Source organism: Ailuropoda melanoleuca, chromosome 4 (genome assembly GCF_002007445.2).
Source record: "Ailuropoda melanoleuca isolate Jingjing chromosome 4, ASM200744v2, whole genome shotgun sequence".
Classification (NCBI taxonomy): Eukaryota; Metazoa; Chordata; class Mammalia; order Carnivora; family Ursidae; genus Ailuropoda; species Ailuropoda melanoleuca.
This window is the reverse complement of record NC_048221.1, coordinates 15,021,550-15,041,153: the sequence shown is the minus strand read 5'-3', so window position 1 is coordinate 15,041,153 and position 19,604 is coordinate 15,021,550. Positions and strand designations below refer to the sequence as shown.

General features: G+C 55.0%; 1 protein-coding gene across 2 annotated transcripts in view; it reads right to left on the bottom strand.

Annotated features, from left to right (window-relative positions):
• Window positions 1-6,799: 6,799 nt before the first annotated feature.
• LARS2 (leucyl-tRNA synthetase 2, mitochondrial) overlaps window positions 6,800-19,604 on the bottom strand; it is a 141,619-nt gene continuing 128,814 nt past the window's right edge. For both annotated transcript variants that reach the window (XM_034658171.1, XM_002912754.4), the window contains 2 exons: window positions 12,730-12,857; window positions 6,800-8,075 (listed from right to left, as the gene is read on the bottom strand). In XM_034658171.1, coding sequence (XP_034514062.1) covers window positions 7,896-8,075; window positions 12,730-12,857 — 308 coding nt within the window. In that variant the 3' untranslated portion in view covers window positions 6,800-7,895. The remainder of the gene's footprint in view (window positions 8,076-12,729; window positions 12,858-19,604) is intronic.

Below are 19,604 nucleotides of genomic sequence, written 5' to 3'. Positions count from 1 at the left end.
TTGCTGAGAACTCCGCTTTCACCGAGGATGAGGATGGTAATGGCCGTCTCTGTGCGGGCTGCCGAAACAAGGCCCCACAGACTGGGGGGCTTATAAGCAACAGAAATTTATTCCTCAAGGGTATGGAAACAGAAGTCGGAGATCGGGGTGCCATTATGGCCAAGGGCTCTGGTGAACGCTCCCTTCCCCGGGGTGTAGACTGCTGACTTCTCCTTGTGTGCCCCCCAACAACTCCCCCCGCCACCAGCCGCTGGAGGGATGGGAGGCCAGTGGCGAGTTCTCTGAGACTCCTCCAAGGGTTCTGATGCCACTCATGGGGGCCCCACCCTCGTGACCCCACCAGACCCATCACCTCCCAGAGGCCCTGCCTCCTAGCATCATTACTTGGTAGGGGGGGTAGGCTTTCAACATACAAATTTGCGGGGGACATAACTATTCCGTTTGTAATAGTAGCCAAACTATTAATAGAAAACAAAGACGTGGGGCGCCTGGGTGGCTCAGTAGGTTAAGCGTCCGCCTTTGGCTCAGGTCATGATCTCGAGGTCCTGGGATCGAGCCCTGAGTCGGGCTCCCTGCTCAGGGGGGGAGTCTGCTTCTCCCTCTCCTTCTCCCCTACCCCTCCATTCGTGCGTGCTTGCTCTCTCAAATAAAAATAAATTTTTTATTATAAAATAAAGAAAACTAAGACGTTAACTGACACCTAAGAAGTTAATTGATAACTAATACTGGAAATATTTGGTGACACTTGGCTCAGGCTCCCGCTTCTCAGCCACTTCTTTCAGCCTGTTTCTGCACAGTGGCTGCCCTGGTGGGCTGCCCACTGACAGCGAGGCCCCTCGGGCCCACTCTGGCTCTGTTTCCAGTGGAAGGGGGGAGCCTGCCTTTTCCTGATGAGTGACACGCCAGATGCAGTGAATGACATCACTTTTTGGGTGGCCCTGCCTCCCCGATCGACCCCACAGTGTGCAGTACACCCTCTCCACGCTCTCCGTCACCTCCCTGTCCGAGGAAGGGGGATCCCTCTCCAGGGCACGGTTCTCTCCTGGTCCTGCGGACAGCCCATGGGGGTGCCGCTGCTGTGGTGTGGCGGGGGGCACGGGTGGTGCTCCTCTGGAAGGAGCCCGGGCCGGCCAAGCTCAGTAATCCCAGATGAGGTCCTTCTGCTGTGCGTGGAAAGGATGACCGGGGACGGTGGTGATCTCAGCCACCTGAGGCCTGCCCAGGCCGGGTGTCCCCCACCTCCTTCCATGGGATTTTCCCAGCAGTGTGTGGGGTTGAGCCAAGTTGACTCCCTGACTTCTAGGTCCCAATGATGGGGCCCAAGGGAGGCTCCGTCTGTCTGCCGGAGGTGACGGCCCCTTGGAGGGGTCCATCCCAGGCTCAGAGAGAACCAGACCTCTCGGTGGGCACTGGCTGAGTTGGGTGCCTCGGGACACCGGGGATGTGCTCACCTGGCTGTGCACCCACAGTGGGCTGACCTTCCCGGCCACGGATCAGGAAGTGTCGGCTGGATAGTTTCTAGGGGACCCTGGGGACCATTGGAGAGAAAACCAGAACTGTCTTGGAAAATTCGGAAGGTGCGTGGGCTGGTTTGCGTGAAGGCCTTCGGGAAGCGGTGCGGTGAGCAGGGCCGGAATCCGGCTCTGCTGTCTGCTCGTGTGTGCGATGCGCAAGCACCCCCCCCCCCGCCCCCGCCGTGGTAAAGCACTTAGAACGGGGTCTGCCACATAATCGGTTGGCAATAAACAGTAAATGGTATCACTGCTGATACTGGGGGATCCCAGACCGTGGCTCCTACATACTGGGCGTCTGGGACAGGCAACGCTCCTGCAGAGGCCCAGCAAGAACGGGAATTCAAGTTCAGGCCTTGAGGCTGGGGGAGGTGAGTCATCCGTGTTGGGTCCCAGGCCAGCTGGGTGACTTCAGCGGGCCTGGCCACCACCTCCCCCTCAGGGCCTCACGATCCCTGCGCCCCTCCCCCACACGGGCGGGCCCAGAGATACGATGGAAGCCTGGAGGGGCCCCACCCCTGGATCTGGGGCCTGGGCCTCCAGGACCGGCCTTGCCCTGGGTGTTCCAGGCTCTCCCCTTCCCGCCGGCACCAGCGCTGCCCACCTACCCACCCACCCTCAGGGGATGACCCCCTCGCTCGCTGTTGGTCATCCCAGATTCCAATCTCCAAACTCATGGGCTTGGATGAGAGCCTTTGGCTGCCCACCCCTGGAGCGTCGGACAGGGACCCAGCCCATGAAGCAGATGTTTTCTGCTCCCTCGTCTCCCAGGGAGGAAGGGGAGAGCAAACTCTTCTCATTTTGCCTACCCTGGGCCTTCCCTTGACCTCTAGGGTGCGGCGGGCCTCATCCATTGGGATGATGCTGCTGCCAGGAGCACAGGCTTGCCCTCCAAAGCAGGGGAGGGGTGCTGTGAGTGGAACGGGCACAGATCGGAGTCGAGATGCTTCATCACTTACCGCCGTGGTCTCAAGCAAGTGTCAGCCCGTTGGAGCGGTGGTTTTGCCATCAGCAGAAGGGGGATGGAGGGTAAGGCCCCCTGGTGGGTCTCATCCACCGCCCCGAGGCCAGTGGCACTGCCCCGCGCCGCACAGCCTATAGGCAGGAGGCGGGCCAAGAGTGGCTGGACTTGTCCAGACTCTGTCCCGCATTCCACATCTCTTGTGAGTCTGGCTGCTGTTCTAGAGCCTTTCCTCACCCGCAGACGCGCTCCCTCCCAGGCTCCGACTGTCGCCTTTTCTCCCCAAAGGTGCTCCACCCTGACCAATCCCCTTCACGGCCTGCGGCTGAGGGCTCCGCTGTGCCCCTTCTCCGGAGACTCTCCCTGGGCCAAGGGGAGTCCCTTCATCCCCAGATGCCCAGGAAGTTATCACCCCCACCCCCAGAAGAGACCCACAGCCGAAGATGGACAGATTCAAAAAATTCACAAAAGCCCAGCCCCTCCTGCAAGGAGGGACACGTAGGCAGGGCCACACGCATGCCAGAGCTCCTGTTCAGAATTCTCTGGATAGAAAGAGCAAGGACGAGCTGCACTTCCTCCCAAGACATGCCACTTCTTGCGTCCCAGGTCGGCAGGTGCGTGCCGCGGAGGAAGCAGGAGCCGGGACTGGTCCTGGCTCTAGCGGTTCCTAGTGTTATGACTTACGGAGTTCACTGTACGTTTCTAGGCTTCTTTCCTTTATAGGAAGAGAGTCACAATTACCACTTTGTTGCTTTGATATGGTAATGCCAGGGCAGCGGCAAAGCCCCTACAATGGCGTGTGGTGCACAAAATGACCCTGTAAGCAGGGCTGCCCCTTCCTTCTCTCCCAGGAGGAGGAAGGCCAAGGGGGGCAGCTGGTGGGGAGGCCACTGGTGCAGGAACCACGCCCTCTTTGGCCTGTGGTCCCTGGTGGCCAACCCCGGCCCAGCAGGAGTGCTGTGGCATGTCTGTGGGCACTAGTGGCCTCATAACCCCTCCTCTGCGGCTCACCTGTCAAACCACCTGTCAAAGAAAACTTCTGATGCCCCACTTTTGGTTTGGAGGCCATCTTGTCTGAGCACCGGCCTGCCAAGAGGTCCCTGGGCCATGAAAGGCCTGCCAGGGTCTCTGGTGGACTTTTCCACGTGGCCCCCAACCTCCTCCAGCTCACACCACTGGGCCATCGCTCCCAGCTGCCTCAGGCCGCCAATCAGGAAACCCCAAGCCAAGGCAGGTGACACCATAAGAACGATGGCTGCTCCACTCAGTCAAGAGGCCTCCCCCAGCACATCACAGGCTCTCCTTCCAGTAACTGCTGTGGAGGAACCTTCTACTCTGGGCGCCACAGGCAGGCCACCCCACCCGAACCAGACTAGATCTAAGGGCTACAGCTTGGCTCACATGTATGGTTTCCAGCTCTTGGCTTTTTGTCCCTTGCTGCATTCTTTCCCATGTCCCGATTCCGTGGGTCCTGGGACAAAAGTGGATGGCCAGCGTGGGGCCAGAAGGAGGTCGGGAGCTTCCCGGACCCTTGTCAGACTGTGGCCTGGGCGACCACTTAAGGAAAAGAGGGTCTCCAGCACCCAGGAAAGATCACTGTCACCCAGATGAAGCTTCCAAGAAACTAACCAGCAGGCATGGAATCATGGAAGCAGATAACACCTAAGGTTTCAGGACATGAAGTGAAAATACCAAATAATAGGGCTGACTGTACCCAACGGGATTAAAATTCCTCCAAGTTTACTGCTTAAATCTTTTACCTCAGCAGGCTGGGATGCATATTTTTCTAAATGTTCTCTTCTTTCTGACCAAAGATAATCCCATTCTAGACCATTAGCCTATTTTTACTCAGGCAAGATTACTCAGAATGAGCTATTCTCTTTTACTGAGAACTTATTATGTGCCATGAGCTTTACACACATTCTCTCACTTTATCCTCATGCCCTAAGGCATGGTTTCTACTCCTGTCTTCTCAAGAAAACAAAGGTTCAGAGACATTCCAAGGCTTGCCTAGGTCAGTGAGGTTTCAAGGGACATAGTCACTTGGTCGCGTATCACAGAACCTGGGTCTGGCTGACTCCGGAGCTCACGCTTTTGGCTGCCATATTGGTTTATCCACCCAGGACAGGAGAGTTCCATGAAGGGATGTTACCTCCTGTTCTTCTGTCCTTGGGCTGCAGATTCCGAGGCTGAGAGATGCTTGCGAGGGTCGCACACCTGCCCACACTGAGTGGCTGCAAACACCAGCTTCCTGGGGCTGCTTTTTGCTTCTTTAGATTCCACTGTGTACAACAAAGAGCCTATATTTTCCCAGTTGGGGCACGTCCCACCTGGCCACTGGCTACTTGAAAAATCAAGGGGGACAGGCCTTTAGCTCATTTGAATCTTCACAAAATTGTCCATTTTAATACCTTCCCCCCATTACTGAAATACCACATGACCAATACAAGTTGGAATACGCAAAAAAAAGTAAACAGAAGGAAAAAATTACTTGTAGGACTCTCAACCAATGATTTGTGAGCAAATTTCCTTCTCTCTCTGTAAGGGCTGGAATTTTTAAAAATTACGGTCAGGATCACACTATGTAAATATACTGATTTATTCATGAGAAAAAGGTCATTTTCCTTTTTTTTTTTTTTTTTTTAATAAACCATCTTTGGCTGGCTGCTTCATCTTCCATGGACTGGCTGCACCGTTTTCCTTAACCAGCTCCCCAGGGGTGCGCAGTTAGGTTGGGATAAAGCACGTCTACGCCTTTGCTCAGCTCATTCACTGTTTTAGGGTCTCAGAGATCAATTTCATTTTCCTTGGCAGACAGTAGGCGCCTACTATAGGGGCATCTGCCTGCCGTGGGGTTTCCCAGGTGTCTCTTTCCCTATGGGTAAACTCTCTTCACTCATTCCCCTGCCATCGCCCGTGAACCCGGGTGTTCCACCGAATCTGGCAATAATCTTTGCCTCCAGCCCTCTGGAACCCACACTGCGCTCTTGGACCGGCGCCCACCACCTGTACCAGCACGGGGGCCAGCGCTGTGACTTCCTGGCTTTACCGGAGGACAGACCAGGCCAGCCTCTGCTCAGAATGCCGACATTCAGCCAAGGTCTCAATTTCCTGACTGTGGCACTTAGGGCAAAGATGGGCAATTACAGGGGGGCGGGCAAACATGGCAGGGTGGCAACAGGGGATTCGGAGGCCAGAAGATGTGGGTTTGGATCCCGGTTCTACTTTCCTGCTGTGGAAACGGGGCATATCGTTGAACCTCAGAGCCTGGGTTTCTTTGTATTTCCGAGGATAATTCCTTCCCTGTAGGGTTATTGTGGGAGTTACATGACATAATGCAAGTGAACTTGTTGAGTCCGGTTTTTGACCTAATCAAGGCAGTTAATAAAGGACTGAGATCATTCCCCACCCCACCTCCCTACCCTGGGGATTAGCGTTCTGTTCCATTGTTCTTTATACCCAGCATCTCTACTAGTACCAAGGAGCTCTTGTTTCCAAAAGCCTTATTCTCTCGCAGAGAAAGTTCTCCAAAGCCATGGCCGGTTAGTCTAGCAGCCTTGAGGTTTTAATGGCCCATTGCTCTGGCCAGATTATGTGCAGATAAAGGGCTCCCTGCCCTTGTCCTGTTGATGGGTTCAAGACCACTGGGCTTACTTTGGAAGAAAAAGGACAATCGAGCAAGAACACTCGTGGCTCTCTCCCCACATCAAATACCCGCATCTACTTGCTTATATCGACTCCACACGTGCTGGTACACGGAATGGGGCTGTGTCCACCCGAGGGGGCTCCGGGAGCATGTTAAGCACCTGCTGGAGACTTCTGGCCCCTGCCTCCCATTCTGGGCCTGGTCTTTCCCCGGTCTCCTCCTTCATGCTTGGGTCCCACACCAGACTCATTCCAGGGAAGCGGAAGACAGAGGAAGGACTAGTTCGACGTTTTATGGTTCAAATCCATCAATCAACCCAGTGGTTCTCAAACTTCGCTGCCCATTAGAATCCCCCATGCAGCTTTTAAGGTTCCCTGAGGCCCAAACACACCTGTGATCACTTACACCAGAATTTCGGGGCACAGGGACCAGGCATGGTATCAAAGCTGAGCCACATTTGAGAACCGGTAACTTAACCGCTGTGGCTAGCGAGCCTGAACCAGGGTTGGCTACCACGTTCATTAAGTCCCCCCACGCACCTCACTTTATGACTTTCCGTGTGGACTCAGGCACACGGCCAATGCTTCTGATGAGGACAGAACACCTTGATCTGGTCCTGATTAACTCCCAGAACGGGAGCTATGGCGGCTATTCCGAGATCGCACATCCGTCCCAACGTCATACGTGACACACAATTTATTACGTTAAAAAAAGGCATCTGTTCGCCGCTCAACTGTAGCCACAGCTGAGGCTACTTTAGAAAAACGGCATCAGAAAACAAATACAGCTTTTCAGTAGCACAGAACGGCGGGTTCTCCTGCGCTTCCCCAGTAAGTATCATCAGTGGCTCAGGCTGGTTCTGGTAAGAGCACCTAACTGCTGACTTCACAGAACCCCGGATTGCCCTAAGGCACCGACAACGGGGGTCCAGTCCCGGCCCCCTCCCGGCAGCCAGGCGGCGGGGGCTTGAACCTGGAGGCAGCGGCCGGGGGCACCAGCCCCCTCGCCCCCGGTGAGCTCGCTCGTGCTAACGCCCTGCCCTGGGGGCCACCCCGACATCTGGGGCCCACATGGGCAGACTCCCCGCGGGGCTGCGGTGCACCCTGGGATGGGTTCCAGCTGAACCAGCCTGGTTCTGCTTCACTACCAGCACATGTGACACCCGGAGAGAGTGGTCAGGAAGTGGTGCTCTGCCCACGAGCCCGTGTGTCGGCATCAGAGCAGGCCCGGCAGTGGGGACGCCTGCGGAGGGACCAGCCCCGCCACATACTGGATATTTGGTCATAAACCCTCATGGCTCCTCCATCCAGCCTGAAAGCGAGGAGACCCTGCCACGATGCCCAGCCGTCACCCGTCCAACACTGGCTGTCCATGCTGCTCCGTGCGCCGTGTGTGGGTCCTCAGTTTACCCTCATGCTCCTGGGCTGTGCAATTTCTAGGAGTCAGGGCTCCCAGGCTGCTCGAGAGGGACCACGTTCATTCTCACTTGCTTCTCTTCTCGCCTTCCTGCAGACACCCAGGGGACACCCAGCAGTTCCTCTGGTGGCTTCACACGCGCAGCTGGCTTCCTCCACCTGCGGCGGCTGCCCGAGCCCTCCGCCTCTGCTCCTCCTGGTCCTCCTCTGCCCACACCCACCCTCACCCCTGCGCCAGGCCCCACCACCCAGGCTCACGCCCTAGCCCGTTCAGCAGAGCGCGAAGGTAAACATTCAAGACGCTAGTCGCTTCCCCGCCCCGGGCCAGCACACTCGTCCTTCCTCGGGGGCCACACCTGCGGTCAGTCCTGCACCAGGAAGTTGATGAGGGCCGTTCTGGGGGACAGGAAAGCCTTCTTGATGTTTCGCCCCTGCAGGAGCCTGACACCCAGCTCGCTCTGGAGGACGAGCTCATGGACTTTGTCCTGGTCCCCCGCGACTCCCTGGGGCACGGGGATCTTGCCACAGGCTTTGTTGTTGATCTGAGAAGGAGAAAAGCGAGACAAACGGTGAGCAGCATCCTGAGGATGACAAGGGGCCCCAAACCAACGCCCGCGGGAAGCGGGGAGATGCAGCACCGGCTTCCCCAGACGACAGAGGGCAGCGAGGACAGGATTAATGCCCGAAAACCACAGGCTGGGGGAGAGAGGATAGGGGCGCCCCGTCCCAGCTGTGCTGGAAGTTAGGTCAGAACTCTCAGCAGCTTCCAGGGGGAGAGGGACGGTTGTGTCATTGGGGATCGAGTCTAGGTTCTGCTCACAGCGAGTGTCACCGAGAATTTTACCCAGGTCTTTGCGGGGGGGGGGGGGGGGTGGTTCCGGCTCCTGGGGAAGGCAGGCAGCCTCCCTGCCGGGGGCCTGATACCAGAACGGGGTGCCCAAGTATGGAGACTAGGAAACTGGACTCAGCTTTGCCAAGAATGGGCCCATCCAGTTCCAGACGTCAGTGCCTATTCACTGAGGACCGTTCAAAAAGGAACACACTTCACAGCAAATACGAAGTGATATCGGCAAGGGGGGAGGTGCTGTCACAGCCCACATGGCTTCTGAACAGCCGTGCTTCAAATCCTCCATCCCACCGCTCCTGCGAGAACGCTTTCACTAACGTTCCTGGTTTTTTTACTGGGAAAATACAGTTACCATATTGTGAAAAGTTACCAAGAATAATTTCTCAGGTTTCAACCAAAGCCTATCAGGGGTCCCCCATCACCCACTTCATTTTTTCAGATGTATGTAGAACTTAGGGCCATTTTTCTTGGTTGCATCAACATACATCACTGGGTGGGAGCCAAAGATGATAATACATCATGTCCTGAAATATTCTAGAATACGGTTCTTCTAAAAAAGTGTGAGTCTCCTGGATGCAGGGTTTGGTGTCCTAAAGCTGTGGGACGAGGGCTGTTGTTCAAAGGACTGTGCCCCCCATCTTGTTTCTAAGCCATTAGAAGCCGCCATCTTTCACGACCACATGCTTGCTTTGACCAAGACCTCAGAAAAGACCTCCATCCTGTCACATCAAAGCCGCACCCTTTGTGAAGTCCTGGGGGCCCCAAACACGGCGTTCTCAGAAACTGCTTGTTCCTGAGTCACAGCCCCAGCTCCGGCTCTCGGTTCTCACCCAGGGAAGAGTGGCCCAGGGCAAGGGCTCCCCCAGCCACCTGCTGCGATGGGCCGTCGGGGGAGAGAGCACACGCTCTTGTGCAGACTCCCGGGCCTGGACTTCAGTTTCCTCTTCTTTCAGGTTGGAATCGCCTGCATTGTTGAGGGAGATAACCTGTCTGAAGGGACCAGCTCACTAGGCCTTACACCCCCTTACCCCTCGGCCTTTGTCGGGACTCCCGGCCACCAGGGAAGGAGCCAGATTGGGATGTCCTCTTCAATACACGGCCTCGGCACCATGACCCTACCTCTAGACCCAGTGCTTCTGTGGAGCCTGGGGACCGGGAGCCTGGGGACTGGCCCTCAGCAGTCCCTGTGAGGCCTGTCCAGGGAGCTGAGCCATTCCTGACCCCAACTGGAGCAGGGGGGTGGGGCGGCTCGTGACCTCTGGATGTGGCCAGGGAGCCCAGCGGGCCTTCCCACGTGGTCCCAGGCACCCTCTTCTGGCTCCCGGGGACTCTCCTGAGTTGCCTTACCCAGGGGGGGTCCTTTCAGAGGGAGTGGGTCTCCATCACACTCCACTCCCGGCATGAGGGACCAGTTAAATGGACACCAGGAGCCAAAGTGGGATTCCACACTGGACTTGGCCTTCAGGGACCTACAGGGGAAGAAGCTCTTTCAAATCACGTCAAATAGTGGCCATCTGACTTGAGAAAAGTCTTCCAGTTCCCATTTGGGGGCCCCGCAAGCTTCCATCTCTGCCGCCTCCCCTCATTACTTGCAGCCTCGGTCCAGGGCCTCGGCATTGTTCTCCCGGACTTTTCCAACTGCTTCCTGATGGACCCCTGGCCGTGAGCACTGCCCCCACCCCAGCCATGGCCACCCAGCGACACAAGGGCAGCCCTGTGATAGCGACGAACGATGAAAGCTGCGCTAAGTTCTCACTCCTCCGTGCCAGGTGCTGAGCCATGCAATCCCCCGAGCCAACCTGCATCTCCTCCCACAACCCCGTGAAGGCCATGCATGACCACTCTGTGCCCATTTTACAGACGGGGAAGCCGAGGCACACGAGGTGAAGCCACTTCGCCCAGCAAGTGGTGGAGACGGGATGACTCCTGGATCCTCCCCTTCCCCTGATCAGATGCCCTGCCAGCCCCCAACCCTCTCAGAGTGGAGCCTGGCCTTCTCCCCAGAAGCGCCCTACCTGTGCCTATGCTCTAGTCCCTCCACGGCTCGCAGTCCCAACGTCACCGAGGGCCTTCCCTGCCTTTGCTTCGGCCCATCAGGCATCCTCTTCTCCACCAGGGAAACACTGCTCCTCTTTCGAGCCCAGGCCCCACAGCCCCTTGTGGCAATGCCCCGACTGCCAGAAGCAGCGATGTCCACACCAGCGGCTGGCGGCACCTGCCATCTCCCCTGGGGATTAGATCCCCTTCTGCCGCTGCTCCCTCACCTACAGAATGGACTTGGTCGCACAGCTGCCTCGTCTGTGACAGGGGTAAACCAGGGCCTGCTCCCAGGCCTGCTGTGCGGGGTACATGAGTCAGTATCTGGAAAGTTCTTAGGGCAGTGCCTGGCCGTCAGTCGGCACTCACTGCTTGTTAGTGGGTTTTGTCATCAGTGCACCCAGAAGCAGGCTAGGCACCTGCTGGCATCATCCAATCAAATTCTTTCCACAACAGGCAAAGCTAGGTACCGTGTCTGCCTCCTTTCGTCGAAACAGAGGCCTACAGAAGTATTTTGTAGAACGGAGACTTCCAAGCAGGACAGTCTCACTCCCCAGCTCTATGCCTTAACCTGGAGGCTACAGAAACTCCCTGTGTGTGTGGCAGTCGTGGGTCCCTTAGATGGTCCCTCCTGGGCGCCGAGCGGCAAGGAGCTAATCCCCAGTGTTGGGCCCTGCCCTGCATACCATGCGCACAGAGGACAGGGGCACGGTGGGCCCGAACCATGCTGAATGACATGTACTGTCACCGCAGCTGCTATTTCTCGCCAGGGCACCAACCTGAGATCACACGGACACAGAACTCAGGCCTCCAAAGAAGTTCAGCCACGTGGCACGGTGCCCTGAGCCAAGGGGTCTCCAGTTGGGTGAACCCACAGGGAGTCCTACTCACATCTTAAACTTTGGGTTTTCATTTCCACGATAATTTAAAACTATTTTACCAAAGACTAGAACTAAATGTCTTTTCTGCAGTGATTAAAGTGGAATGGTATTTTACAGACTCAAACTTCAGGTTCTCAAGCTGGCACTCCTCACACCGAGGACGAGTTCTCAGGGACACACGAGATTATGTCTTAGAAACGTGACTTCAGGTAAAGAAACTTCTCTGCGCCACAAGGCTATTTTTGGTTTTGAGGCTTTTGGGAAGAAGCCCACCAGGGCAGGCCCACGTCCTTCCCTCCGTGGGGGAAGCAAAGTGGGATTGCAGGGGAACGAGGTGCCAGGGGAGGTGGTGTGGAGACAAAGCGGCTGGGAAGGGGCCAGTTCTCCCGCTTGGAGCCGTCTTTCCAAACACCGACCCGCAGGCTGGGCCCAGGATTTGCACAGACTCAGAAGAGCAGGGGCCTGGCCGACTGGGCCCCTGTGAGGCTGGGTTCTCTCTCAGCTCCTGGGCGGTGTGTTCGTGGCCCTTTTCACCATTTGCAGTGATTTTATTTATTTTTCTTTCCTTTTCCTTTTCCCGATCTCTGCCACTCGGCTTTCGGCTCCATCAGGGCAGGGACCCTGACCGACCTGTTCGATTTTGTACCCCCAGAGCCTAGCCCTGTGCCTGACCCACAGCAGGTAACTTGACCATTACTGACCAATAAGCAAATAAACTTGGGCAAGGCGACCAACTTCTCCGAGCCTGATTTCTCAACTGAAATTAGTAAGAATGGAAATGCCTACCTTACGGAATGGTAAGAGTTTAATGAAATCTTGGATGTGAATGACCTGGCCCCACGTGCGAACCAGAGACACGCTAAGAGGGCCCCCTCTTCCTCTTTCCCTCTACGACCAGATCAGCATTAAACAGTCCTTATAATGGGTTCCAGAGTACACACATTAAATACGTTAAAATTCCATAAAGGATGAATTATTCAAGTTATTTGCTCTATAAAAGGTTGAAATAAAAAACAACTTTTATGTATTTACAACGATGTAATTTACCCAAAATAGAAAAGAAAAGAAGAAAGAAAGAGACGTTACGTAGCCTTTCTGAAACAGTGTTCTCGGCAAGGTGTTCCTGCTTGGCCAACCTGCTCACCGTCACCCTCCTCCCTAAGCGAAGCAGGAGCGGCCCAGGAGACGGGAACACCGTGGAGGGCAAGGCGATCAGAACCTATAATGCAGGACAGGGTTCTGTCGCCCACCGTCTAAACCCCCGAGGGCCTTCGGAGCTTTATGCTCACAAGCTCGTGACGTGTGTTGACCTCAAAGCTGAACTGTACAAAGGTAGGAAGTAAGATAGGCAGGGCGGTGAGGCCGAGTCAGGCCCGACGACCCGCCCCGGTCAGGTTCACCTCCCGCCCTGGGGCTGCGGGAGACACTTACCAGCACGGCCATCTCCACCACGTCAGGCTGCTGGAGGAACTGCGGGTCCACGGCCGGCCACGGCTGAAGCAGCACGCTGGCGTCCCAGGCGTAGTGGGCACACAGCTTCCCGGGCACCTGTGCCAGGCCTGCAACGTCAAGGCACAGAGGGTCACGGGGCACTCGCGAGGCTCATGGAAGCAAGGTACACAGCCTTCGTCCCAACACAGTCTGGCTTGGAGCTGCCTGAGGAGGCCACACCTCGGCTTTACACAGCCTACCGGGGGGCCCCCCACTTACTTTGGCCTGGCTTATCGTCCCAGGCTTATAGGTAGCCTCCCCCCTTTTAAACAATACCCAGAGCTGTAAAGATGGATGGACATGTTGTTCTAAGGTGTGCATTTAGAGGGGCGCCTGGGGGGCTCAGTCAGTTAAGCTCTGCCTTTGGCTCAGGTCATGATCTCGGGGGGTTCTGGGATCGAGTCCCGCGTTGGGGTGGGGAGCCTGCTTCTCCCTTTCACTCTCCCTCTGTGCTTTGCCACTTTCTCTCTCTCTCTCAAAAAAATAAATCTTTAAAAAAAATAAAGTGTGCATTTGGAAAAACAAGGCTGCTGATTTTCCTTGGTCTCTGCATTTCTGTTGATGAAGGAATGCCTTTGTGCTCTTGAGAGCAGATCCCAAAATAATGAGCCATGCTCACTTCCTTTCCGGCCTGTGAATACTTGCGGTCTGCGAGGGCCTCCTACCCGGTCCTTTCACTCATGATCGCTGGAGCCAACATGCCGAGAACAGCAGGGCGCTCCTTCTCCGCCTTCACAGAGGGATCTCAGCCTTCACACTACACTTCTTCTGGAGAGGGGCTCCTGCCAACGACTGAATTGGAAAGAACTGGCCTTGGCTCAGGACGGGTCAGACGTGAGGAAGGAAAGCCCCACACGTCCTGCATCCTAGATCGCTTCACGCTGCAGCCCCCAAGCAGAGGCGGCCGTGCGCAGCACCCACAGGGCCCCGCGGGGACTTCAGCCAAGGTAGGGCTACTCGCAGGAAAAGCTCTGACTGCAAAGCCCCTGCCGATCTCATGAGTACAAGAGATGCCCCCGAATGCGCATGAAATACACACATCACAAAACGGAGCCCGGGGCGCTCCCAGCGCGGCCACGTCCCCCTGCCTCATCGTCCCGGAGGAGGGCTCTGGGCAGGGGCTTGGCAGTGAACGTGGCGGCGTGCCCGTGCTGGGGCACAGCTGTGGCCGCTGCACGGCCCTCGCGCTATGAATGGCTTTTCCAGGGGTGGCGGGGTGGGGGGTGGCCCTTGCACACCTCCTTATTATCAGCCCTGAGCCCAGGAAATCCATTTGAGGGACAGGCCCATCCCTCAGGGGTGGTCTGAGGCCAACTGTGAGGCAAAGGGAGCGAATCCCTCCAACGCCAGTGCCTGGAGCACTGGCTTGGGACTGACAACGTTTTACTTTCCTTGAGGGCAAAAGTAATGCATGCTCCTTGCAGAAAATTTGTAAAAGGTCAAACGAGAGAGAAGAAAATCATGTTGACCTGCATAATAGCATTTTTTAAACTTCTGATTTTTTTTTTAAAGATTTTATTTATTTTGAGAGAAAGAGAGTGAGCAGAGGGAGGGACAGAGGCAGACGGAGAGAGACTCTCAAGCGGATTCCACGTGGGGCTCGATCCCACGACCTTGAGATCACGACCTGAGCTGAAATCAAGAGTCAGACGCTTAACCGACTGAGCCACCCAGGTGCCCCTCAACTTCTGATTTTGAGGAAAAGTCATGTTTTTCATGACTAGTATATAAACCAACCCCACCAAACCAAACCACTACCAAGATCATGCTGTGTATGCGGTTTTGTATTCCTTTCATTTCATTATTTTAAAATAATAATTAATTTCACGGAAAAGGGTGATATGCAATAGTATATATCGCATGATCCTAGTTTTATTAAATATTTCTACGAACAGATAAAAGGTCAGAGAGAATGAAGCTAAGAGAAGCAGCGATTCTACCTGGGAGCTGGGAGCATGGGTGATTTTATTTTCATGCTGTATGGATTCTCTACAAAAAGCACTGATCACTTGGGTAATTTGAAAGGATATTTCGAGATCAAGCTTGCCCGCAGTGAGATGGGTTCGAGATTTTTCTTCTGGTTTCGTCTTAAGGTTACAGCTTGTTCCCCGTTTCATTTTTGAATCCAGCTCATTTTGTGTGTAGAGTGAAGGAGCATCGGGGCACCTGGGGGGCTCCGTCGGTGAAGCGTCTGTGTTTGGCTCAGGTTGTGATCCCAGGGTCCTGGGATGGAGCCCTGCGTCGGGTTCCCTGCTCAGCGGGGAGCCTGCTTCTCCCCCTCCCCCTCCCTCTCCCCCTGCTCACTCTCTCTCCAATAAATAAATAAAATCTTAAAGTGCAGAGGAGCATTTCATGGTCAATTTTCCGAACTTAATTTGGAGCGTAAACCTCTTCCCTATCTGTTTGTGAGGTTTCTTTTACACTATATTGTACTGGGGACGGTTTCAGGACCACCCAAAGCTACTCCATGAAGCTACTCCACGCGGCCGTCCGCAATGCGCGGGAGCACAGGCCGGGATGTGGACGGACACACCGCTTCCTTGGGAGAGTCTTGCTGCCGAACACACGGGGCAGCCTCACTCGGATGTGTGCTCAGTGACACAGCTGATCTGCATTCTAAGCTCAGGCTGTTTATGTCGTTGGCGGACTGTGACAGCCAGTTCCCAGACCGGCCTCCAGTCCGCGGCCCACTCTGAGGAGCAGCGACCCCCTCTGCTCTGTCGACGTCTGTCTTGATTCCGGGGCAAGGCTCCCAGACATACGTGCTGCACGTCCAAGTCCCGCTCTCTGGTGCTCTCGCTGAAAGCCTGGGCTGCTAGCCGGTCTGAGGGGAGGGAAGGCCGACAGAGTCTGAGGATCAAGTGGTGTCAAAGACGTATTCCTGGGCCCCGCTGGCCCCTGTGCCCTGGGCTTCCAGCACTTACCAATGAGCCTCCTCCATTGCTAACAGATGGGCTGCCTGGCAGGAGCCAAAAGGGGCTTCCTGCCCGTTCCTCAGAAGGGGTGCTATGGAGGCCCGTGTCTAAACACAAGACAGAGGTCACAGAAGGGAGATAACCATTTCTTTCTTTGAGCAGGCTGGCCCCGTGTGGCTCACCCTGTGACCCAGCTACAGTGGGAAGGATTCCAGAACGTCTGCATGGCCATCGAACAGGATGCCTGGGAGATGAAAGGGCCCTGGACACAAATGTTCTGGGCAGAAGATGTTGCAAATTCCACTTAGACCAAAAAAAAAAAAAAAAAAGAGGAAGGCCAGCCTTCCTGGAGCAGCCAGGATGCTTATTTATAGCAGGCTGGGTCCCCACCAGAGTTTCCATATAGATGGGAGTGGGGCCGTCCTGCTCTACAGGGTGGAACAAAAACTCACGGCTGTGGGTTCTCTGCAGTGTTTCTGCCTCCTGCTCCTTAGGGAAGTAGAAACATCTAACGTTTGCATAGCAAATACGATGCTTTCTTTACGTGACACACGCCAGGTCCAGAGCTGGCCTTTGGGCAGCACCTGGAGATAAGTCTGAACACGGGCTGGGATGCATCAGGGCCCTGGCACACAAGGCCACCGCGCTGGGCCGGCTGTCGCCTGTGGCCCACCCCCTTCCTGCCCCTCCTCTGGGAGAGCTGTTGTCACTGACCTTCCTTTGAAATGACCGACACAACCGACGCAAGCGCCTCTCATGCTCCAAGACCTGGTGAGGTCACCACAGTGCCACAGTGCCCGGCAGCGGGTGCTGGGGCGGGCGCGGCGTCTGGGGACAGCAGCCGCTCTTGCTGGCCACCATCAGACCTGCTTCCACCCCCCACCTTTGTGCTCACACACACACCAGGGTGGACTTGCGGACGCCATGGCCTCTGGCGCCCACTGAGCCTCATCCAGCCCTGGCGATTCCGAGGAAATGGACAGGACGGGATGCCGCTTCCTTTTAGCCTTCACTCACCGAAGGAATTCCACTGATGTTGTTTTGAGATAACACCACCGACGCGGCACACATATTCATACGTAAAATGCCATCAGAACATCAGTGAGAACTTATTCTCCTTTACAGTGATCACACATACACCCCTATGTGATCTGTATGTCTGTAGTTGTGCTGAAATTAAGGGATACGGCACTTATGTGTAGCAAAACGCTAAGCTACACTATTCTGCAGCCGTTTTACAAAGAAAAATGGATTTGTGGCACAGCCTGATGCTTTCCAGTTTTATGAGTCAATTCCGAATGCCTAAGGCGGGGGGCACGGGGTGCCCCTGGCTGTGACCTCACAATTACGGTGCTAATGGGAGACCCGGAGCATGCACAAGGTACAGCCTGAGGCAGGAATCCAGACAGAAAGAAAAAATTGCTGCACAGCCATAAGCGTGGTCAGAAAAATAGAAACAGATCTTACCTCCAGATTGTAAAGAACTTGTATTTTGGACAAGAGGCTAAACTCAAAGCAGCACAAAAAGCAGCAGAAGGACAAGCCCCCAAATACCCACGAGCAGAAGACGGCTCGATGACTCGTGGCACGTTCATAGGGTGGCACACTCCGTGGCTGGTGAGAAAGCAAGGGTCCGCCAAAAGTAGGGACGCACGACGGCTCTCACACACACAGAGAAAGCTGTTTGTGCAGCACGCCAACATCTGCCTACGAACAGGTGCACATTTCACGTACCACGTGCGTGGGGTCTAGTGTCACACTGAACAGCGAACGGGGAGCAGGGGGTCTCAGAGCAACAGAGGGATGGGGGCAAGGGCGCGACGGGACTGAGGACACACCCTTCTTCGACAGTTTCATGTTTTACAGTATGTGTTAGAGACATAACTTTTCTTTTTTTAAAGATTTTATTTATTTGTTTGACAGAGATAGACAGAGAGCACAAGCAGGGGGAGCTGCAGAGGGAGAGGGAGAAGCAGGCTCCCGCTGAGCAGGGAGCCCGATGCGGGGCTCGATCCCAGGACCCTGAGATCATGACCTGAGCCGAAGGCAGATGCTTCACCGACGGAGCCACCCAGGCGCCCCGAGATGTAATTTTTCAATTAAAAATCAAGGTTTTGCTTGGCTTGAAGAAGCCCCGAGAGCTACACTGGAGGGGGAGTTCCTTTCTGCAGTTGGCTCTAGGCCTTTTCTCCCGAAGTGGAGCTTACACAGGAGCAAGGGGGACCCGGAGGGCAGGCCGATCCTGGGACTGCGTCCTGGGCCACTTCATGCTGCTCTGCTGTGCCGGGTGTGCGCCTCAGACACCAGCAGGACGAGTGGCTGCAACTGGTCAGCTGTGTGTGTGTGTGTGTGTGTGTGTGTGTGTGTGCATGTGTTAAAACCTTCTTCAACTCACAACAAACTCCTTTTCCCTTCCTTCCTCTCTCGTGGTCTCCTATGTTCCAGAGCCAGAATCTCAGCACTCAGGACGTGTAGGTTAGAAGGACATTTGAAAACAAAATGTATTTTGAAATAATGAAACATTCAGAGGAGATCGTAAAGAAATGTGACCCTTCAGGGCGCCTGGGTGGCTCAGTCAGTGAGGCATCTGCCTTGGGCTCAGGTCATGATCCTGGGGTCCTGGGATCGAGCCCCACGTCGGGCTCCTTGCTCTGCGGGGAGCCTGCTTCTCCCTCTCCCTCCGCCCATCCCCCTGCTTACACCTCTCTCTTGCTCTCTTGCTCTGTCAAATAAATAAATAAAATCTTTAAAAAATTAAAAAAAAGAAAAGGCAATGTGACCCCTCCTCCTGCCTCCCCCCGTGGTCACGTGTAAAGCAGGACACTGAGAAGGGCACAGTCCACAGAGCTTACCCAGATCTCCTCGTTTACAAGCATTTATGAATACCATCATGAGCGAGCCGCTTCACATAACCTGCGCCACAGTCAAGACCCAGAGCTGCTCGGCCACCACGGGGCTCCTCATGGTCCCTCTGTAGGGCCACCAGCCCCTCTGCCCAGTCCCTAAGCCCTGGCGACCACTAATGTGTTTTCTATCTCTGCAATTTGGTTACTTCGAGAACGTTATATAAATGGAATCACAGAGTATATAACCTTCGGAGACGGACTTTTTTTCACTCAGCACAATCCCCCTGGGATCCATCCATGCTGTTGTCTATTAGAAAGGTCATTTTTGATGATGATGAAATTATGCCTCCAACCAGAGTACCACCGAGAAGCTCCCTGCTGGTGATTTTCTGCTCTTTTACTGTCCACCCACAAAGCAAACCTTGCGTCCTTTGTCTGGAAACAGTATCAGGGACTCCAAATACACAAAATTTCCCTAAGCAAGCAGCTACCCCCCTTCGCCGGGAGCACGACACTCCACTGGGGTTCACAAAAGGTAACCGTGTGAATGCAGATGTGGTGTCTTGAGCGCCTCAGATCCAAAACTTCAGGAAGGAAAAAAAGATTTCCTCATCCTGTTACAGTTTGCCAACTGCCAAGACGTTGGTTCTGTTTCTTATTGAAGGTCTCCACTGACTCTTGGAGCCTCTCGGAAATGTTTCCTTTCTACCCACGGCAGTGATGGCCATTTTGCCCACAGGACTCCGAATCGCCCCTAGAAGACAGATCCCAATTCTGTGAAAACCTGCTTCCCTGGGGAACTCTAGAAAAATGGCAATATCTGAACATTCCTCCCTCACCGTCTTCCCTTTACAGCCATTCTATCTGTCGAAGATGCGGGAATGAAACTAGAAGCCACGTGAAAGCGAAGTTTTCTAGAACAAATGAAATGTGTGTAAAAACTGTCCAAAGCCTTGGACCAAGAAGGACCAGCACTGCGGGATGACAATAATCATGTTCTCGCGATACAGTGCTTCTGTCTGCGAAGGACTCCCCAGCCCTTGAGACAGCGGCC